The sequence below is a fragment of the Medicago truncatula genome, chromosome 1, assembly GCF_003473485.1.
Source record: "Medicago truncatula cultivar Jemalong A17 chromosome 1, MtrunA17r5.0-ANR, whole genome shotgun sequence".
NCBI lineage: Eukaryota > Viridiplantae > Streptophyta > Magnoliopsida > Fabales > Fabaceae > Medicago > Medicago truncatula.
Window position 1 is genome coordinate 53,611,430 of NC_053042.1, and position 27,288 is coordinate 53,638,717.

Sequence of the window (27,288 nt, forward strand, 5' to 3'; positions counted from 1 at the left end):
CTAAACAGCTTCTATTGCCGAGCGAACTGAACTCGAAGTGCATCATCCTGCAGCAGAGGCAAGATACCATCAGGTGGTTCTACAAACTCCTGCCAAGCTTCGTTACAGTTCGCGCCCATCTTCGCCATGAAATCAGCTGTGGCATTCGCCTCCCGCCACGTATGACTCAGTTGTAAATGCCAATCGCGAGCCATCAGGTCCTTTATATTGCTGATAATGGGTGCAAAAAGGTGTCAAGGATTCACCATTGTGTTAACCAGTTGAATGGCCAACGTGGAGTCGGAGTAACAAACAAGATGCCTATGCCCCTGATCCTACGCAACTCACAAACCATGATAAAGAGCCAGCAACTCAGCCTGAAGAATGGATGAAAAACCAATGTTTCCTCCAAAGCCATATATCCACGACCCATCATGTCTTCGTAAAACGCCTCCAAAGCCAGAGATGCCTGGGTTACCGAAGCTACTACCATCAACGTTAAGTACCGTAGCCGAGCTTTCCACCGGATGCCAAGAAGTCCACCGTCCAATTTCATTTGCTGGAACAGTAACAGTAAATATCTTATGAATGAGAGCTGAGAGCTTATACACCTCCATCTTTAGCTGATAGATAGTAATGTGTTCATCCTCCATACATAACAAATTGCGTGCTCGCCAAATCCACCAGCAGGCTGACATGAACAAACTTTTGTTATCACTTTCACTACCCCGACGTAACCAAGATGAAACCGACTGCTCCATAAAAAAATTGATGTTATCAAATCCAAGAGACAACCATAACTGCCTGGCAAAAACGCAGTCCCGGAAACAATGCATAATATTCTCATTTTCCATAGGACACCTTGGACAAGAGGCAGAATGAAGCATACCGCGGTGCTGAAGCATACCTCTCGTGGGGAGAGACTGGTGGTAAGCAGTCCAAAAGAGGAACTTTATCTTCTCTGGTGCAGCAACCCGCCAAATCCACTTCCAAGACCCTGCAATAGCCAGCATTACATTCGAATTGACATGACTAGTTAGCCATTGGTACCCGGCTTTTACACTATACAAGTCTGCCATTGTGCCCTTCCAGGTGAAGTTATCAACTATGCTAGAATTTAAATTCACAGACAGAGATTCAATACCATTCACAACATGGTTTGGCATAATAGTATATAATTTTTCTAGCTGCCAGTGCCCCCCTTGGTAAACATCTGCCACTTTCAAATGTAAATCATGGATATCAACGTACAATACCATATCACATAATTTTCCAAACTTCGTTTAAGAAACAAACCAAAAGGGAGAAGAGCCATCACCTAGACGAAACTCAAAACTATCCTGGAGAGCTGATTTGGCTTTCATAAGTGAATTCCACACCGGGGAACCTTGAACTTTTGGCATGTCAAGAAAGAACTTGTCCCCCACATATTTATGTCGCACCAATTGAACCCATAATTTATCTGCTTTACTGTGAACATCCCAAACCAACTTACCCAACATTGCTGTGTTCGATTCTCTAGCCTTCCGAATACCCAAACCACCATCCTTCCGAGGCTTAGTAATTTTGTCCCACCCCACCAAATGGATTCCCCTCTCTGCGTTACCTTGCCAAAGAAAGTTTCGAGACATTTTGTCGATTTGCTCACAGATAGAGGAGGGCAGCCATGAAACCTGCATATAGTAAGTAGGGATGGATGTGAGGACAGATTGAACCAGCGCTAATCTGCCTGCCTTATTCAACAATCTATTCTTCCAAGAGGCGAGTCTATGTTGTATTTTCTCAACTAGAAAATCATAATCACTTTTAACTAAACGCCCATGAATCATAGGGAAACCGAGATACTTCTCCAAGGATGTTGTGCGCCGTATAGAGAAATTTAAATAAAGTGAAGGGGAGAAATTTTGATAGAGAAAAGGGGAACCAAATGAAGATGATGATTGAAATTTTAAATGTCTTGTGTTTCGTTTGACGACGATAGAATGAATGTTTTTTTAACAAAAAAAAATGAATGTTTTTTTTCTCTCTCTTATAGTATTTAAGGTCACATTAAATAAAATAATAGTGTTTTCCGTAAATATACCAAATGACAATAACTATTATAAGAGGAGTAATTGATGTTAGAACTCTATTACAACGTTCGACTAAATAGTTTTGATATTTTTATCAATTGAGTTTAATCTTATGAAAAAATAAAATCGTATTTGCAGGGACTATTTTTCTAATAAATAGGTTCAGTCATCATGTGCTACATGTGCAAATCTTCACAAAAGTGGGGCAAGGGACCAAAACGAGACATATTTGCAGGAACCAAAAACAAAACAAAAATACAGGGACTAAAATCAAAACGAAGCATATTTGCAGAGACCAAAATCATATTTTAGCCTAGTCAATTTGATCTATAACTAGATAGATAAAAAGATTGTGGATTCTTTTTTCTTCATTGTCATTAACCGTGGTCGAGAGATATTTCAAGGCGGGGAGATAGGTTTTAGATGCCGGTTTAGTAGAAAAATGTTGACCTTTAGTCAATTTATGGTTTCCAATGATAATTAGAAATTTTCTCTAAGCATATGGAGACTATCCAAAAGCTGTTGTATCATTTTCATTGTAATCATGTTGGAATTATCCTTTAATGAATGAATTTCCATTTACTGTTAAAAAAAGGTAAATTTAATGGATAAAATGCAACACTAATGGCGTGGGATCGTGGTTTTAAGAAAGTGGTGCTATATGTTGATTCGAACGTCGTTGTGAGTTCGATCAACGATCCGGCAAATGTAGTGTGGCGGCTAGTTGGACATTGATGCAAAAAAAAATTCGGCTGATTAGCATGTATTGGGTGGATAATTGGCTAATTTAACTTACTCTCTCCGTCCTAAAATATAAGCAAAAAAATCTCATTTTCTTTGTCTCAAAATATAAGCAAAAAAGATCAACTTTTATGCTATTTTTATGTTTTTTCAAACAAATCATCTTTTCCAATGTAAAATTAAATGCAAGTTACATTTAATTTGTTCTCCTTTTTATTTTCTTCATGATTTTTAACCAATGAGAATTATTTTTACATCTTTCCATGAAACTTATTTCAAGAAGAACACAAAAAATTATACCTCAAATCACTAAGTGTTAGTTTTCTTAATAAGTGTGAATTAATGTTTTTTACTTATAAATTAGGACGGAGGGAGTATCAAAGAGGAGTCGTTACTTCGTATTTAATTAAGTTTTAGTTGTTTCTTTATTGAATTTCGATCCTCTTGTAATCCAAAAAATATGATAAAAGTTTGTCCCTATATCATCAAAAGAGAATTTTTACTCCGGTGTAAGATACCAAGTATGTTTGCCCCAATTCATTTTGAGAATTGTTGTTGACACATTGCATAAGGCTGAGGCACACGAGTAATTTACGTTTTTGCCCCTTCGGCAATTAACTGCCGAAAAATTCAAAAACCGGCTACAGTTAACTGCCGAGGAAATCATCGGGAGTTAACTGCCGAAAAATATGTTATAAGAACAAAACAGACATAGGAGTTTCCAAAACTCCATTGTTGCGTTTTTTATTCTCCTTGGTGCGATTTTGAGCAATTTGAAGTCATTCCAAGCCAATTTCAATCACAAAAACAAGTAAGATTTTTGAATCCTATTGCATTGTTGTTTTGTGGTCAAATTATTTTTTTTTTTTTGTTAAATTTCAATTACATAGGTTCGATAATATAGGTTTTATTGATTTTATGATTTAATGATATTAGGATAGTTTAGGTTATAAAGGTTAGAATTGTTAGGTTTAGGTTTTGATGAATCGTTGTAGTTAGGTTTTGATGAATCGTTGTAGTTAGGTTTTGATCGCCATTTTTTTTAATGTAGATATGTCTCAGAATCAGGGTAACGTTCAGGGTGATGAGAAGAACAAAGAAAAATCACCTATGACGTGGCACAAAATTGTTTGTGATGGTTCCGAAAAAAAGAAAGGTTCGAATGTGCCGGTGTACAATCACTCGAGGTTGACGAGGAGCGGGAGGACATGTTATTTCGGTCCTCAACCAAAACAAGGTGCCTTAGGGACTGTAGCGGGCAACCCGATTGACTTGTGTGACGAGGAAGAATGAATGTAATGGTTTTTAATGCCTAATTAATTTGAATTTTTTTAGAATAAAATCGCATTTGGAATAATTTCGATTAAAGTCGCGTTTTGAATAATTGCGTATTCGAATAAAAACTAATTAAATCTAACGTGAATTCAACTAATTAAAATTGCGTAATGAATAAATAAATTCGAAAAGTGAATAAATAAGATAATTATTGTTCCATTCAAAACAAAATATATGTTATCACATTACATTGCATTACATTACATTCTGGAATGTACCTTCCAACTGCAACAATTATCTTACCACTGAATGGGGCAAATTCAAATTTGCTAAACAGCAGGGCTCCAACATCCGATGAGCATCTGCAACGATGGTATTCAAGTTTCAAAAGAATGAGGTGCATTTCTTGACACTTGAATACCATTGTTCAAGATGCACATCGCATGCTGGATTCCTGCCGTTTAACAAGTTTGAATTGCCCCATTTAGAGGAAGACAATTGTTGCAGTTTGACGTTTGCACCTCCCAACTACAACAATTGTGTTACCTTTGAATGAGTAAATTCAAACTTGCCAAGCAGCAGGACTCCAATATTCGACCGACATTTCCAATGTTCCATTCAAAAGATTAAATTCTTGTTAGGCTGGGATTAAATGACAGTATACAAATGTCAAAAGAATGAGGTCTATTCGTTGACACTTCAATACCTTCATTTAAACCAGCACAACAATAATTTAATCTTTTGACAGGAACAATGGGAATGCTGGTCGAATATTGGAGACCTGCCATTTGGCAAGTTTGAATTACCCCATTCAAAGGAAGACAATGGTTGTAGCTAAAAGGTGCATTCATTCCGTACCTAATGACGATCTTCTGGCGGAATCAAACTTTTGATGATATCTTCAGTTGATCTCAGCAACGTCACCTGCATATCGATCCACTGGAACATGTTGTGCTCCCAAAACATGCTCCTCACGTTTTCGTCGTTCGTTAATTCCGCACAAGTGAATGACACTCTCCCCTCGTCGAGCGTTGGACGTTTATACCGAACGTGTTCCACCCCCTTCTGTCTCTGGGGTTGAATTCAGTCAGTTCATCCTTAAGACCTTTTAACGTCACACCAAGGCACTGAACCTTCAACCTCTGAGGTTCTCTGCCGTTGAATTGTGCATGAACATCGATCCACCCGGCCATTATTTCAAATCTAGGCAATAAGAAATTAAAAACAATCAATGAAAAACTCATTCAAACATTTGATCAAATACTTGATGTGCAGATTATACATAGACTCTAAAAATCATAAAAATAACCCTAAATTATAAAACATATACTCTTACTAAAATAAAAAAATTAATCATATACTATAACATAAATCATTCAACTTATGTTTAACATAATTTTTTTTGTTATAACGTAAAATATAACAAAATTATTCAACTTATATTTACTCTTAAAATAAATCATATACTCTTACTAAAATAAAATAAAAAATATAAAACACCAAATTAAAATATAACCCTAAATTTTTAAACTATAACATGATCATCATGCAAACATTTTAACTAAATTAATCAACTAACATCTAATCTAAAAATGATTTATAACATGTAAATCTAATTAAAAATTAAAATAAAAAAATAAATATAAAACACCAAAATAATAAATAACCCTAAAATTCTAAGTTATAACATAAACATCACGCAAATATTTTAAGAACATTAATTAACTAACATTTACTCTAAAAATTAATTATAACATGTAAATCTACTCAAAAACTAAAAAATAATAAATTTACTCAAAAACTAACAAATAAAAACATTTATAACAACTAAAATGTAAGTTAATAGCATTATAATTACTTACTTGTGATTTTGTTGAATAAATTTGGTTGGGTTTTTTAGAGAGATTTGGTAATTTTTTTTTGAAGATAAGATGAATAATGGATGAGAGAGCTTCTGCCAGATTTGTAGCAGAAGATCCTCGGTAGTTAACTCGACAGTTAACTACCGAGGTTTTTCTCGGCAGTTAACTATAGCCGGTTTTTAAATTCTTCGGCAGTTAACTGCCGAGGGGACAAAAACGTATTTTACTCGTGTTTCTCGGCCATATGAAATGTGTCAACAACAATTCTCATTCATTTTTAAGATAAAATTTTTCTTAACCTTTAGAAAAGAGTAAAATGAAATATTGTAAAGTGCGATGCATTACATTAAATTAAACATATTATTCAGTAATATCTTTTTTGGTCGTTTTTACACGATTTTGGTTGATAGTAGAAATATTACATGTAAAATACATCGGCTCATCCAAAAAAACAGTACTCAATCTGTTTCAAATTATATGACGTTTTAGATATTTCAAATGTATTAAGAAATGTAATTAATTTTATGTGTGAAAGAGATATTATCAATTGTTTTACAAAATTATCTTTAATAAACGATATGAGAAAGATAAATGAAAAAATAAACAGGAGGACCAATTAATTCTACAAAATATTTTAAAACAACAGTTTTGCAAAATTGTTTCATTATAAAACAACTTATAATTTGAAATAACTGTTTTTTTTTCTTTCAAATCGAAATACTGTATAATTTTGGACGGAGTGAGTAACATGCAACAATATCACAATTAAAATCTGCTACAAATTTTCATTGACTACCAATGTATGAATTTCTGATATCCTTGTCATGTGGTTGACCGTCAAAGAGTCAAAATTCAAAAACGTGTGTTGACAACACCGTAAATTACACGTTCATTGGAGTAGTTTGTTTTGTTCAACTTCAACATCGTTCAAAACAAAAAAAAGCACAACGTGCTCTGTTCAAATTCCACCGAGCTCAGTAACCATGGAGCTATCTATGACAACGACACTCCGATTTGGATCACAAAACCACTTCCCTCTTCCCTTACACAATTATCCAATATCAAATACAAAAACAACGCTGAGAGTGAGTGCAAAGAAAAAATCAACCATTGAAGGTATCAGCGATGAATTGAATTCCATAGCTTCTCTTAACCTTGATCATGCACCTTCTCGTAGACATGTTCGACAAGCCTTCACTCATTTGCATCAGCAACTTGATCATATCTTATTCAAGGTACGTAATTACTTAAACTACCTCACACTTTTTTCATTTCATATTCCATTAAGAATCTTATGACTTATGTTATAATCTCTTTCTTTGTTTGCGTTTCATTGGAATATACTATAATAGACTGCACCTGCTGGCATCATAACTCAAGAAGTAAGCTTTTATTCTTTTTTAAATGCTTTTTGTTGCACGATCATGAGTTTATTATGGCATACTTCGATAAACAACCGAATTAAGTGTTTATAGCATAAGTGCTTTTGTATAAGTTATTTCTATAATTAAAGATAGAGTCAATTTAAATCGACTTATTTGAACTTAGCTCCTCACGCAAACACTTGTGAGACTGTTTTAATTTAGATAGACAAAAAGCACTCTTATGAGAAGTGTTTATGCTATAAGTTGTTTATATCAAACAAGGCTAAAATATAGTCAAATATCTTTCATATAATATAAGCTACATGCTGTTTCATAAGCTATTATGGATAGCTTATCTAAATAAACTGAAAAAATCTTAAGAACATATCCTAAGATGTTTTCACAAGTGCTTATGTCTCTAGATAAACATAAGTAAATTAATCCAAACATACCCTAAATTGTGAAATGTGTTATGTGAATAATGATGTCTATACATTAATTTTATTTATCAGTGGTATGAAAGGAATTCAAGGGGATTGGAGATTTTCTGCAAAAGCTGGATGCCAGAACATGGCGTTCCAATTAAAGGGGCTTTGTTTTTCTGTCATGGATATGGCAGTACTTGCACTTTCTTCTTTGAAGGTTTGTCTTTGTAACAGAGCTAGAGAGTTATCAAATTTGAGGATGGAGGATTAATTTGAATGATTGTTCAGGTATTGCAAGGAGAATTGCTGCTTCTGGGTTTGGTGTTTATGCAATGGATTTTCCGGGTTTTGGTTTATCTGAAGGATTACATGGTTACATACCAAGTTTTGATGATTTAGTCGATGATGTTATAGAATACTATACAAAAATTAAAGGTATGGACTTTTATTTTAGCACTTGTGATGTTACCGTGATCATTTTTGCAATCTATGTGAAAAATAAGTAATTTTGTCGACCATGATGTGTAAAAAACATCTGAATTCTAAAAAACTACTAGGAAAATGGAGAAAATGAAGGTTAGTTTAAAAAGGATGGTGAAAAAACAGTCTGCTTTTTTTCCATCATTGATTTTTAAGTAAAGGTCTGCGACCACAATTTGAGTTCTGATATTAGGACTTTCATTCTCTCTGCGACTGTGATTAAGCTTGCATTAGCACATTTGACTACAATTTTCACGACACTTCTGATATACACAGAGCATTATACTGTATTTTGTTAACTAACTACTTACTCGAACATAAATTAATTTTGCTGCTAACTGAATAACTACTTGCTGATTAAATGCATTTATATTGACAGCTAGACCAGAGGCGAGGGATTTGCCGCAATTTATATTCGGACAGTCAATGGGCGGAGCAATTGCTCTTAAAGCTCATTTGAAGGAACCAAATGTTTGGGATGGGGTCATCCTTGTAGCTCCAATGTGTAAGGTATGTCCATTCCTCTGTGTTGCATTTGATGGTTTTGTTACATTATGTTACTTTCATTGCACAATTTGAGAAAACTGAATTGTTATTCCACTCTTGTAATTTCTTTGATATCTAAGGTTAAATTTCATTTTTTTTTTTAAAGCTAGAAAGAATCCCTCAACCAGTATTCTTTTGCAAGTTTGAGATTCAATATTTGGCATCTTTAAATTTTCAACAAACTGCAAGTATGAAAGCATGCATCAAAAACATGTTATTAAGTAACTTTTGTCCAAACCAATATTAGAAAGAATCCAAGACAATTTATATGGGAAAATGGAACTATCCATCATTTGTTGTATGGACTTTCTCAGTTGTATTAGCGCATATCTGTTGGATGAAGCCTGATTTGTTGTTCTTGTTTGGATGCCAAGATTTCAGAAGGCATGTTACCGCCAACTACAATTTTGAAGGCGTTAACACTCTTGTCTAAAATGATGCCAAAGGCAAAACTATTTCCATACAAGGATCTATCTGAACTTATTTTCCGAGAACCCGGCAAGAGAAAATTGGTTGGTAATTTTATTTGTGGTGATCATACAAAAACACATGTCCTTGAAAATTTGCACTCTACCAAATTAACTATGCATTGGCTCTTTCTTTTATAGGCAGTTTACAATGTTATTTCTTACGATGATCAAACACGATTAAGAACTGGCATGGAACTCTTAAGTGCCACTCAAGATATTGAGTCACAGTTGGAGAAGGTAAACTTTTTGCATTTGCTCACTTTCTGTTACTTGGATAGTTTAATTTCTCCTATACTATAGCTATATTGTTTTGCATGCAATCATTGTCATATATATTTTCAGGTTTCAGCTCCACTATTGATACTTCATGGAGCAGAAGATAAGGTGACAGATCCATTGGTGAGCCAGTTTCTTTACGAGAAAGCATCTAGCAAAGACAAGACACTAAAGATCTATGAAGGAGGTTACCATGGCATTTTGGAAGGTGAACCTGATGAAAGAATTTCTTCTGTCCATAATGACATCATCTCATGGCTAGACAATAGGTGCTCAAGATAATTGAGGTTGATAGAATATATTTCATTCTGAATTTTATTATGGTAGTGAAATATCAATTTTTAATTTCAATTGTATACATGTCATGACCCAACATGAGCCCAAGAAAAATAAAACTTACGTCCAAGGGACTTAAGAACTTAGAAGTATGTAGATATATCTCATTATGATGAGTCACTTGTTAGTTTTTTTGTTCGACGCAACATTTGTTAGTTTGTTAGAGTGTGGTGAATATGTCCATTTCTATTAGTTTAACTTGTAGCAGTAAGAAATTACTGAATGTAATAATGAACAAGATGAAAATGAAGAAAGTCTAGTTTTTACTTTTGAGAAATGATATTTGTACAATCATTTTTTAACAACTTTTGTGACAACTTTCTCTCTCATATTCACATTATATTTTTACTTTATCTCTCTAATACTTTGATATTTGTGCCAATACATACTTTTCTTTGGAAAAATGTGGTTGTCCATTTAGTTATCAAGCAAATTGATGTTCAAATAACACTACTTTTTACTTTTTATAACAGTTTAGGCATAGTAGATTCTCTTTTACTGCATTTCCTCTTTTCTTTCTTTGTATTTTTTCTCTTCCTGTACGGTCTTGTCGGAGCTGAATGTTTATTAATAAAGGAATCTCGTTAGATTGGAACGGGCTATTGATTGGATTTAGAAAAGAGAGTAGGTCCGGCAAGAAATAAATGGGATAATCGATTTTTCTATCTTAAGCAAGTTCTGCTTTATCCTTCTTTCGTTATGAGGCTTTCTTCTCTTATTTATTTAAGTTAAGACATCTTTTATAAAAGGTTAGCTAAATAGCATGTAGTAGAGTGGATTTATAGTATACCCCCTCCTCTCTCTTAGAGTGCCAAAACCAAGAGCAATTGACCCACGGGCAAAGGCGTAGGAAGCACAGGTCAAAGAAGCAGCACTCGTCGCAAGAGATCAAACAGATCCGGTTGGTTGATTCAAGTCTAAGTAGCATAAAAAAAAAAAGCAAGATACAGTGGTTTATCCCCATTGACCGAGTGAAGTAACAGCAGGCATGGCATCATAGGCAAAAAGAAAAAAGGCCTTGATTGACACGTACGCAGGAGCGCATAAATCATTCATTCTTAGGCCCCGCCTAAACACTCACTCCCACAACGGATAGAGAGTCACTATGGCTAGATCAAAAAAACGCACGAAAGGAATCAGTCTACAAAGACTGATGGTTGAGAAAGAACTATATAGATTGGTGAGGCTACCAGCTCTGTTGCTGATTCAACTCAATCGACAGATGAAACTAGCTCAGATGCTATCTCCCTCTTATGTATGGTGCATCTCCGGATTCTCGGTCACCTAAATGAAATCAACGGCCAACTACTGACTGAGTCAATGTAAACTGGATCAATAGGAAAAAGTTGCATTCCGTTCCGTCAGAGGTTTATATAAAATATAGATCTCAAACTTTCGACAAAGAGGTATTTTAAAATACCTCATAATTGATTCCGAGTCGGACCATCTTCTCTCTTTATTTTTCTTTAAATTCCATCTTTTCATTTTTGTTTATTGCTGTTTTTTTATTATTAGCATTATTTGTATTTTTATCCTTTTTCATTATTATTATTTTTTATTATTATTTTTGTCAAATAATTGGTGCACGTGGTTCCAAATTACTCTCAAGCCAAATTTTTGCTCAAAAGCCCATGGCTATATAAAAATGGCAGCAGCGCACAGCACAGGGGAATCTTTCAACACAAAATTCATCAATCAAAGCCTGCAATTCTCCAACACCCAAAAGGACACATAAACCTGCAAAAAAACACAAAAAACAGCCGAAATTCCTAACCAGCAAACAAATCAATTCAACAAAGAACCAAGAACCAGTCACAACAGCACAAATCCGACACTACAACCGAGCCACTCAAATCCCAACACATAATCTCATAAATCACGATCCACACACCGAATCCTACACATCCTCAGATCCGATCAAAAAAAAAACATTCAAAAGGTAGTATTTCTTTTTTCTTAGATCTAGGCCAAACCGTTTGAGAAAAGATAAGAAGAAAGCAAAAAAGAAAAATCCAAAAAAGAGGAGTTTTTAAACTCCGGCGCGGTGGCGCCGACGCGATAACTCGCCGGCAACCACCCCCTGCCGGAGAAGAAGAAGAAATGAGGGACAGAGAAGAGAGCTTCTCTCTCTAAAATAAGAGAAGAAAGAGAAGGAAAAATAAAAATGAATAAAAACCGGTACCTGCCTATTTATAGTGCTAGACCGAACCGGTTCAATCTTGGAACCGGTCTATTCCAGGCCCAGCGCTTTCTGTCACCCAAAGCCCAGTTCAGTTTTTTTATTTTATGCACACCCCTTATTACTGCTTGCACTCCCTGTATCTCATTTTTACTTTATTTCTCATGCATTTTAATCCTCTCTATCTGTTAATCCAGAGTGCTCTGATCCTAAATTAACTGTTGATATTATATTCTTGTTTAAATTAATTATTCTCCAGAACGATCTGGTCCTTGTTAATTAAATTAATCCAGAGTGCTCTGATCCTAAATTAACTGTTAATATTATATTTTTGTTCCCCAGAATGTTATGGTCCTATATATATATATATATATATATATATATATATATATATATATATATATATATATATATATATTAAATACTATCTATTTTGTTGAACTAACGTAAGCAAAAAATCTTTTCTTCACGCCCACACGTTTTTATTTTCATTGCTCCGTTAGTTTAATTTTCATTCCTCCGTTAGTTTAATTTTTATCTATTATGCCAAAACATTCAAAATCAAAAAAAATTCACAAAAAAGAACTTTTCACAATAAACCTTGATTTTAAATCAAGCGACCGTCTTTTTATTTTCTTTCTTAATAAACTTTCGAATCAATTCTAATTCAACTTTGAGTCAATTTTCTTCAATCTAAAAAACACAAACCAATTCTCATTTGCCACTTGGCTTTTTATTTAAAAACTTTTTTCAAAACTAATAAAAAACACTCAACCAATCAAACGTCAATTTCTATCCCGAACTACGAGGTTTTGAACCCTCACGGATACGTAGGCAAATGACACTTGTTCTTCCAAATCAATCAAAAAACAATTTTCTTTTATTTTTTTCTTTTCAATTATCAACTAAAAATCAATTTTCTTTTTCTTTTCAACTCATCGTTCAATTCTATTTCCATCTCTTCAAAAGCAAGCAAGTTTAAGCACAAAAAGTTAAATAAAATTAAGAGGTTCTCGTAGAGTACTACAAATATTTAGGGTGCTAATACCTTCCCTAAATATAACCAACCCCCGAACCCTAAATCATTTTAAAATGGGTGGTTTGGAACTTTTCCCCTTAAAAAAAATTTGTTCAGTCGTGAAATAAAAAGTGAGTCAAAAACTAATCAAATGACCTTGACCTCCAAAAAATGACGCAACAGCTGGCTATAAATACAGGAACTGCCCCAAACTACAGTTTGTTCTGTAATTTGATGGTGGTGCTTAGATAGTCACTGATGCTGTTTTAGAAATAAATTATAAAAATGGAACTGGAACTCGGTCTCAATATGTGGGGTAGGGATCGCGAAATGAAGTAGAGTTCCTTGAGCGCTTTAAACTGGATTTTATTTAGATTCTTATTATTCTAATGTGCTACCACCTTTGTTCTTGCTTCTCCTTCGGATCTTTGGCTATTTCGGATGCTCTTACTAAGGGATATTGTAACATCACTCCTAGGAACTAACAGAGATGTTGGCACCTCATTAGGGAATAGACTAAAACATACCAGCCATTTCTATTCCTTTCCCAACATTGCATTTTCTTTCTTTCACGAACGAATCCATCTTATCAAACATCATTTCCCGAGCCGATTCTCTGACACCGAGAGGAAAAGGCTGATTAATAGCACGGTTCTAAACTCTGGGATTTGATAGATAGCAATAAGTTCCGCGGTCACACTATCTGGTTCAGGATGTTCTCTAGCTTGATTTGAGCTCATTGTCTCACCAAGAGTCATTCACTCCCTAAAGAGATTTTAGAAGAGTCACTAATGACAAGGATCTATCTGAGCTGATTTTTAGAGAACATGGCAAGAGAAAATCAGTTGGTAATTTAATTTGCTGTGATCATACAAAAAGTTAGATGAAAAAATGTCCTTGAAAATTTGCACTCTATACCAAATTAATCATGCGTTGATTCTTTCTTATATAGGCAGTTTACCATGGTATTTCTTACGATGACCAAACGCTATTAAAAATTGGCATGGAACTCTGCCATTTAAGATATTGCGTTACGGTTAGAGAAGGTAAATTTTTTGCATTTGCTCACTTTCTGTTGCTTGGATATTTGAATTTCTTCAATCCTATAGCCGTGTTTTTTGCATTCAATCAGAGTCATATAATTTCAGGTTTCAGCTCCATTCTTGATACTTCATGGAGCAGAATATAAGATGACAAATTCATTGGTAAGCCAATTTCTGTATGAGAAAGTGTCGAGCAAAGATAAGACATTGAAGATCTATGAAGGAGGTTACCCTGGCATTTTGGAAGGTGAACCTGAGGAAAGAATTTGTTCTGTCCATAATGACATCATCTTATGGCTAGATACTAGGTACTCAAGATAATTGGGAAAGATTTGCATTATCAAAAATGCGTATTTTGTATGTACTGCAGCCGGTTCGAATGCAATATCAAATACTTTATTTTTTACAATTGCAATATCATTTTTTTTAAGGGGGCAAAATCAAATACTTAATTATGCAACAATGGTATAACTTAACATTCTACATTTCAAAAGTAGCATCAAATTGCGGTGGAGGACTAATTTCTTCTAAAGATTGAAATAAGGGATCCAAAAGTTAATTTTTAAAATAGAGGGAATAAAACTTTAAATTTTTTAAGGAATGATAAAAGGGAAGAGAAATAAAAAAAATGTCACATAATAATATATATATATATATATATATATATATATATATATATATATATATATGAGAGTAATAAATCAAAATTCGAATCAAAATATTATTTAAACAAAAATAAAATTAAGCACTTATAATAAATCAAAATTCGAATCTTGAGAGACAAACATAAAATAATAGTAAATAATATTCTTTTTATGTAAAAAAAATATTATTTAAAAAACTAGATTTAATATATTTTTTTTACAAAGTATCTAATTTTTTTATTGGCACATTGATAGGAAGTTTTTAACGATGACTAACCTTCATCGAATTTGTTGCACATATAAAGTGAGTTCTCTCATGTCTATCAAATTTTTTTCATACATGAATAAAGAATCGAGTCTGAGCCTTGACCACATGTTAAAGGAATCTAAGTCGTTTAGAGGTTGAACCAATCTAATTTGGTATCTATTTAAATATTTGATTTTAGAGAAGTGATATATAATACAGGAATTATTTTCACGGGAAATTCACGGACGCTTAGCAACCTGATCACGGTTTCTATTGTTATGCAGTGCACTATGTCTCTATTATGCAATTCAGCCAAAGAAAAAGGTGGTCAACACCCACAGTTTCAATTAATTTGCTGCACCGTTTGTTTAATTAAGAATTCATTTTATTAGTGTTAAGATTAATGGAAGTGGTTATGGTGCATAAGGAAATCCTTATGCACCGTGCATAAATCCCAACATAATTGCTTCCTACACCCCCAAAGTGAGCCAAAATCATTTTTGTTCAAAATGAAAGAAATCTGATGGTTGTGATGTGTTTATGCACGGTGCATAAGGAAATGACTTATGCACCATAACTTTTGCCAAAATTAATTTCATCAAAAAAAAAAAAATCAATGTTAAGATTAAAGAGTGCTAACCTTTCACGACCCAAAAAAAAAATAAAAATGCTAACCTTTAAACTTTCTTTTATTAATTAAATCACTTACTTTTAAAAATAAAAAATAAAAAGTGTCGCAGTTTTTTTTTTAAGGCATCAGTGAATTTTCGTTACCATAGTTCCGTACCGTTTAGCATTTTTCTTGATTTTAATTTAAAGTTTTTTTTCGTAAATAGTTAAATTTTTTGTTGACAAAAATATGGCGACTTGTTATTCGAAGAAAAAAGAAGCTGATCTGAGGAAGCAAGGGTGATTTTGTTCCGTCGAGTCGTAATATCATCATGTCACTTCTTAATCAACTCTTTAGCAGAGGCGTTTTTTCTACTCGATGGTAATTTCTTCTTTGATCTGTGTTTTACTATTATTCTATTTCTTAATTAGTACCAAATTACATGTTTCTTCATTCTATCAAAATTAAATTTCAATTCTGATTTCTCAATCTTTAATTTTGTTTTAGGTATATTTCAAGGTTTATTCAAATCCAATATTTTTGTGTTATTGGATCTTACTTTACTACTGTGATGTGATTTGTGATTACTACGATGTTGTGTTATATAGTACTTTGGAAATGAATCATTTGAGAAAATGTTTTTCAATGTGTATGTTGTACTCAAGCTGTTTTTTATTCTTTGTCTTTGCTAGTAAAACATGCCTCAACCTCGCAATTTCTCGCATGAAGTTGCTACAAAACAAGCGAGATGTTCAACTCAAACAAATGCGCAAGGAGATTTCCCAATTTTTGCAGGCTGGCCAAGAACCAATTGCTAGAATTCGGGTAATCCTTCAAATCTTTTAGTTAATGACTGCTACTTTCTTGCACTTTTTTTTACTGATTACATGTTTGTGAATTGCGTTGTTTTAATTAGGTGGAACATATCATTCGAGAACAAAATATATGGGCTGCATATGAAATATTGGAGTTATTCTGCGAGTTCGTCCTTGCACGTGTACCTATAATTGAGAGCCAGAAGTAAGTCCATAGCTCTTAAATGTTTGTTCTTATTGGACATTCTGTGTATTGTTTTGTTGATTAACATACATGAAATTTAGCACTCATGCATATCACATTTGTGTTTTTGATTATATCCACAAATTTCTGTTGCATTCTAATTATACCTTGGTAAAGTTTTCAATGCAATTTTGGAAAAATATGAAACATAGTGATCACTTTTTGTATCTCCATGCTTCACAATCTTGCACAAGTGACTATACAAATCAGTACAGAATGGCATATGACCTCTTTATTTTCAGTTCAAACTAAAGTATTTGCGAATACATTATTTCTGAATCTTCATGAGGGTACAAAAGTGTAAAATTAATGTTTATGAATTTAAATAGTGTAAAACATTAAGGTTTTAAGTTTTATTCATAGAAATTGATTTAGATAAAATATTAAGGGAGAAAAAACGAAATTTATGTGTACTTGAGTATGGTCTATTTGATGTGCTAAAAAGTAAGAAATTGGGAAAAATTATGAAACAGAAGGTTTTTGTACAAGTTTGATTTTTTAAACGAACATAGGCAGAATAGATTTAGGGCCTGTTTGGATAAAAAGCTTATCTGCAGCTTATAGCACAAGCGCTTATGTATAAGCTCACATAAGCTATTTCTATAGCAAAGGATAAATTAAAGTTAACTTTTTTTTTATTTTTATTTTTTTGTATATGTTATAAGTTGTTTTTATAAGCTATATTAGAGAACTTATGAAAATAAGTTGAAAAAAGCTTTTGAAAATTGTCATAAGCTGTTTTCATAAGTTCTCCCAAACAATCTCACAAAACTTATGCCACGATATAAACTCAAATAAGTCAATCAAAGCAGACCCTTAGAGATGAGGCCAGTGTAGTCAAACACGAGATCCTACATAGGATTGGAGGGTGGTGAAAGATCATAACTCGAAGACCGTAACACGACTCATAAGATTCTACCAATGGGCAAAATTGCAATTATAAATATTTACATACACATACATATAAGAATAAAAAGCATCTCAGATGAACAAAATAACCCCACAACATTAAAATAAGTTACTTAAAAATTCATAACCATCATTCAATAAGTTCATAACACCCAAGGGCCAAGACTAAGTTCGTAAGTAACTCCTCAAAAGATATAATCTGATCTAGAAACTACAAGTCTAGACATCTACACCACAATGAAAACAGGGGAAGTTACTGTGCCTTGTGAAAGAAAACAAGGGTCGAGAACTGTGTAGACGGGAGGAGGAGAGAACAGGGCATAAAGGACAACGGGAGAATGGTGCAGTTAGGATTTTTTGCTGTTCATGCGTTTAAAAAGCCCAGGGTTTTCGCAAAACCCTTCGCGTTTCAACAAGGGCCATTACGAAACGGATGGCCAACACAAAACAATCCTACCATAACTCGCGATCTCGACCACAACAACGATCTCCAATGATCTTGCTTGCATTGCTGCATGTTACCATGTTCATTGATCGCAGGATCTTACAATCCTACGTGACCTCGTGATTTTGACTACCTTGGATGAGCCGTAGGACCAAATCTTAATTTTATTTTGTTACTTAGTATTGAGCGCCGACCGAACAATATATTATCATATGCTGCTTTGCCTGTGTTGTACCTCGGTGCACACATGCACCCATAAAGTTGTTCGTGTTTTATGTTGTCTGAATATGTTGATGTTGGCTACACTGAAAGACGTGTCACTCCAGCTGCAACATTGAATATATGATGTTTGAAATGATTTTTATTGCTTCAAAAGGCATTTAGTGAATTCCCATTCATTGAGTCTTTTCAGCAAATTTTGTGCTGAGAATATTTATATTCAGTACTTATTGAGTTTTCAAACAGACACTTATTGTTTTTTTGTACAATTTGGAGCAAACTGTTTTACAAATCAAACTCTAAGCCTTCATTCTCTACATAATAGGGAATGCCCGTCGGAATTGCGAGAAGCCATTGCAAGTATAATTTTTGCTGCTCCTAGGTGTTCTGATATACCAGACTTATTGCACATCAAGAACTTGTTTACTACTAAATACGGGAAAGAATTTGTCACTGCAATATCTGAACTTCGTCCCGATTCAGGCGTGAACCGCACTGTGAGTTATCTTTAGTTATGGTTTCTCATTGAAAAACACCAAACAATTTGCACTTGAGTATCAACAATTGAACTATTGCTTACTGTCACCAGTATATATTTTTTGATATTATTATTGCAGATAATTGAAAAACTATCAGTTAGTGCTCCATCTGGAGAGATAAAACTCAAGGTCTTGACAGATATTGCAGAAGAATACAATCTAGCATGGGACTCTTCTAATACTGCAGCAGAATTTAGGAAAAATCATGAAGATCTTCTGGTAATTTCATCAATGAATCTATGACTAATTTCTTCTAATTCTTCCTTCCCTGTTGGACATAAAATTGTGTTTTTCACTACTAGATCCTTATGATATCTTGCATCTATCATCAATGTAAGATCTTGCTTGTGTAACTCTAATGTTTCTGCGACCACCTTCATCCTTGATTCTGTCACCGAATGTTATTGCAAATTTCATCCTTACCTTATACTCCTTGCCTCATGATGTGTTGGTTCTACCACGAGCACTGAGAAGCGACTCTAGCTGTGGAGGGTATTTTTCTCAAATTTCCTCTTATATCTTTCTTAGAATTTGGGTTGGGTCTAGCTCAATCCCCTATAAAACTTGCTTGTAAATTGGAGATTACTCACCACTTATAACCACGTTTTCATATCTCAGTCCTCTTGATGTAACAGTTCTACCACGAGCATTGACAAGTGACTCTAGCTGTGTGGGTATTTTTCTCAAATATCCTTGTATATCTGCAGAACTTTTTACTTAGAATTTGAGTTGGGTCTGGCTCAATCCCCTATAAAACTAGCTTGTATGGTGAGAACTCGTCACCACTTATAACCAAGTTCTGTATCTCATCCAGTGCGAGACTCTTAAGTGCCTCACACCAAGACTGGATGTCTGGAGCCTGATGCAATTGGCTCGATAGCAGGTGGTCTGATCGATCTTGGATAAACTTCGATACCATCTTAGAATTTGAGTTAGGCCTAATTCATTGGGTTTTCAACAATTTTCCATGCATCTTAATGTGTTTCTTTTACTCCATGATGCTTTAATATCATGTTCTTTGTTTGCTAGAATGTAGCTTGTTTAGTTGATAGATTGGTGATTTCCTTTTCATACAACATGATTATGTGTCCTTTGTTTCCATTTCATTTATTATTGTTATTATTATTTTTTATTTTTTATAGTAATTTTGCAGTCAACCTGTTCTCACTACTTGATTCTGGTGGTTTGTGTTTTACCTGTAGCATGTCAATCACTGGTTTACTCTGTTTATGGGCTCTGTTGATACATTTGTGTGTCCAATATACTTCATTGTAGTTTTCTGTTTACTTCTCAACTGTAGTACAAGGAATTCACTGTCTTTCTTGATTTTCATTATGATTTTCTCATATTACCTGCAGGGAGGAGCAAAGCAAGTTGGTGTTGGAGCTGCACTTTCTCATGCTCCCAGCAAAAACAATTCCAATAATTTGTCAGCTAGTAATACGGAACAGTCTATCAAATCTACACATGATAAACAACAATACGAACAACTTGAAGCTTCTATTCCTTCTAACAATAATTCTTGGTTGAACACTAAAGAAATTGAGCAGTCACACAAAAATAACGACGTCCAATTCAATGATACTAAAACTGAGACCATATTTCAATCCTCTGATATATTGGAGAAGGCTCGAGCCGCCATAGCTTCTGCAAATCGTGCAACTGCAGCTGCTCGTGCTGCTGCTTCACTTGCACATAGTGACTTTGGATCATTGAAGCTGGAAGGTGAATCTTCATAGTTCTCTAAATCGATGAACTTTGCTTGGTATCTCAAGGTTGGAACATCGTTAAGACCTTACTGCGGTATTTACTGTACATTCTATAATCGATACACGTATATTATTATATTATTGTGCATGATGAAGTGAAAGATGTTAATGCAAGTATGTATATTTATTTTTATAATGGTTATATCGGTTGAACAATTTGGGTGCTGCACCTTGTAAATCCTGACATGGTGTGAGCACAACAGAACTTTGATGTGCTTGGATTGTTTTGTTAAAGCAACAAAAGTTAAAGCCAAATTCTCTGTTGGTAGCTATAGCCACCTAAAAAGCTAAGACCAACTCTAAGGGAAAGATTGTCTGAGCGAAGAAGAAAGCAACCTTGCTAAATCGATTCAGTATGCGTCTTTTTTCGTGCCTACGATGGGCTTGATGCAAGATTGTTTCGTGACGTTCCATGTTTTACAATCAGTCATATATTTTAACTTGAAGTGCATGATCTAATTTAGATGTTTTAACAGTCATCTGTGCTGTTTTGCATAATTGAAACAACTCAGAAACTACTATGATCAATGATCATCCGTTAAGGATTAAGTAACCTTATTACTATTAATCTCATTCTTATTCTATTTTCCTTGGATAGTTTGCAAATGACACTACCAGCTTAGTTGAAACTTTATTATCAAAATAATAATTCGGTGTACACAAGAAGTTTAGCACTTGGTTTGGTAGCAAAGAAAGATAGTAGATTGAAGTCTAGAGCTCTCTTGCTTAAGCGGTTATTAGTGTAAGGATCCATCTAGCATAGTCCACCATATCTTTTTGACCATGATGGTAAAGTTAAGTCCAACCGGTTATTCCCAGTTCTACCTGTTTTATTCTAAAAAATTAAATTGTCTCTCATATTATTTTGAACCAATTTATTATTCTATCTGATGATAGATAAGAAGATATTGCCTCAAATTTCATTTCTCCATATTGCCTCCGCCCTTCGATATCGATAGTAGTACACAGGGATACTAATATAAGATTTTAAAAAATGTGAAAGTAAAAAGAGGACAAATAAAGAAAAGAAATACAGGCATGCAGATGCAGTAGTAATTGAAATGGAGAAGCAGGGTGAAACATGATTGGTTAAGAGAGCACCAAAAGAGGTTAGGGTGGCAGGGCAACACAGTCACACCAATTGTGAGTCAGAAAACGAACCAAAACATTCTTGTTGGTTGGCATTCCCGGACACCATTACACTCTACTCTAGTATTGAATAGTCACAACACAACACAAGCTAGCTAAAGGGTTGAACCCTCTTCAGACTCATCAGGCTGAACCCTAAGACCCCTAGGTTAATTCACATAAGAACCCTATTGCCCTATTATACAATGCAACTTTATATGCTACTGTTACCTATATATCTATTCTATTACATCTACATCATGCATCATCCATTTACCACTTATTACTCTCCCTTTTTTTGTAGGCAGAGATTTTCTCAGATAGTTAAGATTTTCTCAGCTTTTGTATTGTTTATATATCGTATTAGTATATATTATATAGTCTCAGCGTTTAATCACAGTTCTTAACCTCATCCCTCTCTCATGCAATACAATTTCAGTCGTCTCATTCACAAAAGTCACACAGTACCTATGCATGAAACTTCAGCAAACAATTCTGTGGTGGTGTGAGAGGCACACTTAGCCGTACATTTATTCACTATGATCTGAAAGAAAAAGTGAGATAGAGAGAGAGCATGTGTTTGAGTGTGTGACAAAGATGTAACGTAGGTTTGCAGGGGAACTGATAAGGACAGAAGTGAACAAGACCATTCCAGTAAAAACAATTGGATTGGTAGGGTGTGAGTGATGAATGATAATAACCTAACTGTACCAAAAACAAATGCCAAGGGCAGGGGTGATTGCCGGTTGGGTTAGGTCAATTTCACAAAACTCAATATTCAAATTAATCAATTGTCTTACTTAATTTGGATTGAGTGTTCAACCCCTGAGTTTAGATCCTCTTCATTTATTAAAAGAAATGATAATTTTCATTACTAAAGAGATAGAAAACTAAAAAATAGATGATGGGTCCTATTATTAAATGAGTCCTACCATCATTAATTATTTTAAGATTTTTTTTTGCTGTCTTGATTGAGGAACACCATGACATCTAGAGGGACACTTTGATTCCACCGAACCAACCACTTGAATAAGAACCCTCGTTTCATAACTGATATTGTTTGAATTAATCCCAATAAAGAGATGGAGAGGGTTCGAAGAATCTTGATCTTCACTAAAAATTTGAATCAAAACCCTTTACTTTTCAACAATAAATCCAACTGTTTTGCACAATCAAATCAAACTAACAAACTCCGTTCGTTTTATTGTTTTTATTTACAGTTTTTAATTAGTTTAGCTAGTTGCATTATCAAACAACAATCCTTGTAAAGGCAAGTTTACTTATCACTTTATTACCTAAAAACTGTTTGATGCATTTGTTAAATTTAGTCATCGGTGCTCCAAATTTGATACTATGCATTGTGGGTCATTTGGGGGTAGGAAAGATTTTTATTTGCTCAAAAGTATTATTGTATATTAGATGTCCAGTAGTTTATATCAGAGTATCTTCTTGTATTTTATATCAGAGTATCTTTGGTGCTCCCCCTCTCTCTCTTTTTTCCTCTATTATATCGATTATCTTCTTTTTTGGGTAAAAATAAAAGATTATTTTGTGGTTTTAAATAATTCCAAAAACTTAACTAACTACTTCCTACGTCTCATGATAACTGAGCCATTTACACACAAAAAAAAAAATGTCTTAAAATAACCGAGTCATTTCACCTTTCAATACAATATTAATTACTTTTTTCTTTTATAACTCTAATTAATACACTTTCATCACTACCAATTCAATATACTACATCCGGTCCTATTTATAAGAAAAATTTAACTTTTTAGATTCATTGAATAATTGATGTATCTTGTCTAGAATATAGACCAAATACATCATTTATACAATGAATCAAAAAAATCAAATGTTTCTTGTAAATAGGACCGGAGGTTCACTTTGCATTTATGATAGAGAAGAATGCACAAATACTTAACAAGAGCACTTAAAACCATTTTTCTCTCTTCTTCATTTATACATTTTTCTTAATATGTGTGAAATGAGCAAATGACTTAGTTAATCCAGGACAGAGAGAGTATATCATATTCGATAGCAACAAACTATATCATATTCAATGTTGTGGTTATAAAAATCACCCCTTTAATTAATTTAATTTTGACGCTTTTGCTAAATGATGAATAACAAAATTAGTTTGTCTTCTTTGAAGTTTGAGAAATCAGAAAGCAGCATTTTAACACATATTTAAGGATATTTTTTAGGGTTAAATATATTTTGTCTCTATAAATATACTAACTTTTCCTTTTCGTTGTAGTCCCTTTAAAAAATTTCTTCGATCTTTAGTAAACTTATATGTAAAATTTATATTTTTGAACAGAATTTTGCAGAATAGTTTATCATATTATAAGAATCTCTAATTTTTGTTTTAAATAAAATATGAATTTTATATTTTTTGCAGTCAAAAATTTATATTTAATTTTAGCTTTGTTAAAAAAATTAATTTTATTTTGAGAGATTTTTACAATATTTTACACTTTTATACACAATTTCATTAAAAACTAGAAAGACTATACATGAGTTGACTTAAAAATATGAATCAAAAGTTGTGATTGAAAATTTTATAAGAACTAAAAATAAAAAAATATTAGAGGATTAAAACAAAAAGTTTGTATATTTATAGACTAAAAACATGTTGAACCCTACTTTTTAATGTTTATTAAAAAATTGGTATTTTCAATATACATTTTCTATTTTTAATCTTTCTAATTACTAATCTTTTAAACACTTTGTTGACATGACCCATATACACACACAAACAAAGTACGAGTAATACTAGCACTTCTCTTTCTCTTATAAGGTTGACCCTCAAAGGGGAGTGGAGTACAAGTAGGAAAAAGTAAATGAATACAAGAAACATTTGAAATGTCAATCACTAGTCTCACTTTTTGGTTCTCAAATGTGAATGCAAAATTTGGATGGGGCCAACCAAGTGGTAGCTCCGTTAATAGACAAATTAACGCATACCTGGTTTGAAACCAAAATGGTCGCACGACATCTTGCATGGATACTCTCAGCTGAAACTAGCTACTCATTAAATCTCAAGATCACATTCACATTTGGTAGCTTATGCATAGCTTAGGTCTCATCTCATTGCTAGCTAGGTACTCTTCGATAACAATCTCAGATATAAATCTTGTTCGTATCTTTTTGTCTTGTAGTTCCTAAGTACATGGCTAATTAATACTACTAGCTTTATTAGGTTTGTATTATGCATCAGTTTTTGCACTTTTAAGCACCTGGAAACCCTAATATCTGTCCCCACATTCATGCATGCCCGTGGCTTGCCCAAAAATGGATTAAGTCTATAATTCAAGCCTATGTTTCTTAGCCGCCTGAAATATGTCTCAGTAACTTTGGGTTCTATCTAATCACTTCAGCTAGCTAGAGCTACCTAAGTATAGGTACGTATAAGTAATGACTTTAAAGGTCCTTTTCTCGTAGTGAGGTTAGCTATATCTATTAAGCTAGCAAGTAAAATATTGGTCTTTTACTCGAGTGACTTTGTCCCTGTATTTCTGTTTGGAAAGAGGGTTTATTTGTCATTTTTAAATTACGGACACTATAAAATATTTTTTTAAAAGTTAACATATTAACATGATAAATTATCATATAATACTTCAATCACATTTAATTTATTTTAAAAAAACATGTTATATAGTCTCTGGTTTAAACAAGAAAAGTAAACCCTCACATCCCTTCCCCGCCTAATCCCTCAATCCAAACACATCCTTACAAAAATGCTAACAAGTATCTTTAGGATATCGTTTAAGGAATAAAAAAAAAACTTTTACATAAAACATTATATGTTTATTACTTTTGCAAATGTTTGATTTGTATTCTCAAGATAAATTTCTTTTATAAGTTGCTTAAATAATGACTTTAAACACTTGTTAGCGTAACATTTTTTTTAATCAATCATTTTCTTTTATTAAAACAATTTATTTTAATAATTCATCGATCAATTAAATACTCTAAAATAACTAATGTTACAAAAACTTCAAGTCAACCAAGTATTTTTCAAAATTTTGAATTTATAATATCATTAGATCTAGGGTATGGTTGGTATTGAGTTGGAGTTGTGATCATCTCCATTTAATAGAAGTTATCATTTCGTTAGAGATAAATTTATTGAATATAATAATATCATATTCAATCAATTTATCTCTTTTCAAATGATAATGTATGTTAAATAGAAAGAAACTCAACTCATTAATATCACTAAAGTGTGTAAAAATGAAGTTAGAATCATCATCATTTAGGATTCTTTTATTTTATTAAAGAGATAAAGACACCATTTATTTTGAAAAAAAATGAGAGTATCCTTATTTGTTTGATCATCGTAATTTTGCAAAAGTTATAAAATGTAACTTTTATAATGGATCACTTTGATTCTGGGTTATCCACGTTAATGTTAAACATATCCGTATAAAAAAAGCCTAGATTGAACTCTCAAACCAAATGAAATTATGTGACGTAATGCCTGCAATATTAGTTGCACCAAGTATTGGATCAAAACAATTTAAGTTTTTTTTTGACCAAATCAAAACAATTTAAGTTGTTCATGAGCAATACGGATATGAATAAGCGCATATAGTATAAAAGATTGAACACAACTATTTTTCAAGACATTTTAAAAAAATAGTTATTTTCAAAGTACATCTGCTAGTTAAAAAAAAAAATTCATAGTACAACTATGTTTCATACTTAAAAAAACCTCATAAATTCTTTTTTTTTTTTGAAGGATCATAAATTCATAATTATATATACATAATACATATTATGCACGTGTAGATGAACGGTGGGTGACTTTCATAAATCCCGAATGACACTTTGATTTTGTTTTTAGATTTTTTTTTGTGTTATTTTGTTATTAGAGTTTAATAGTAGAGTAGTAACACACACAACAAGGCTTAACTTTGGCTGAAATTAAATTTTAATTAAAATAAATTTGTAAAACTGAAAGAGTGACCTGTGCATTTCACGACAACAGTTGTCGTCCGATTAAGCATTACTGTTAATAGTATACCTTTTGTCAAAATTCTTGTGGCCTACCGCAACCCCGTCCAACTCGCCTCTAATCAAGATCTCCACATTAATATTTTTTATGCTAAGTTGTTAATTAAAAGCATTTAGAACATCCAGAAGTCCTAGCTCAACTGGCAAAATGTCGAAATTGTTAGGCCGGATGCCATGACCGGGATTCGAACCCCAGTACCTCCACTTGTGTGTGTGAGTTTATAATGACTTTGTCATTTCGTCTATCTACCCAAAAAAAAAAAAAAAAACATTTAGAACATGAGCTTTATTTTTTATTTATTAACAAAATGAATTTGGGGTGTACAAGAGTTACCAAAAAAGAGTTACTACAATCCATATACAATTGAGTTTACAACAACTCATTGCGAACACATAAGAGGATTGTACTACCAAATAGGAAACACGATTATTTTGTTAAGATTTATATTCTACACACTTGAACACAAGACTAGTAGACAAATTGCTAATTTTCTTTGTTATCATCAAAACATCAATTATGGGATATTGTTCGTGAATCAATTTGGTTATTCTATATTTATAATATGAAAATACATATATACTCCCTTGATTATGATACCAGTTATATTTTAAAAACACCCAAATAACATAT

The 27,288-nt window shown here is 33.1% G+C and overlaps 2 protein-coding genes across 2 annotated transcripts; both read left to right on the plus strand.

Moving 5' to 3' along the window:
* The first annotated feature begins 6,826 nt into the window (after positions 1-6,826).
* Positions 6,827-10,103, plus strand: LOC11438229 (caffeoylshikimate esterase). The gene is made up of 8 exons (XM_039830027.1): positions 6,827-7,164; positions 7,282-7,311; positions 7,806-7,935; positions 8,007-8,153; positions 8,578-8,708; positions 9,119-9,256; positions 9,353-9,451; positions 9,557-10,103. The coding sequence occupies exons 1-8, from the start codon at positions 6,913-6,915 to the stop codon at positions 9,770-9,772; spliced, it is 1,143 nt and encodes a 380-aa protein (XP_039685961.1). The 5' UTR covers positions 6,827-6,912; the 3' UTR covers positions 9,773-10,103.
* Positions 10,104-15,787: 5,684 nt separating this feature from the next.
* LOC11424648 (IST1 homolog) lies at positions 15,788-20,771 on the plus strand. The gene is made up of 6 exons (XM_003592615.4): positions 15,788-15,948; positions 16,260-16,392; positions 16,484-16,587; positions 18,525-18,696; positions 18,817-18,957; positions 20,097-20,771. Exons 1-6 carry the CDS (start codon positions 15,899-15,901, stop codon positions 20,475-20,477), a joined length of 981 nt encoding a protein of 326 aa, XP_003592663.3. The 5' UTR covers positions 15,788-15,898; the 3' UTR covers positions 20,478-20,771.
* Positions 20,772-27,288: the final 6,517 nt, after the last annotated feature.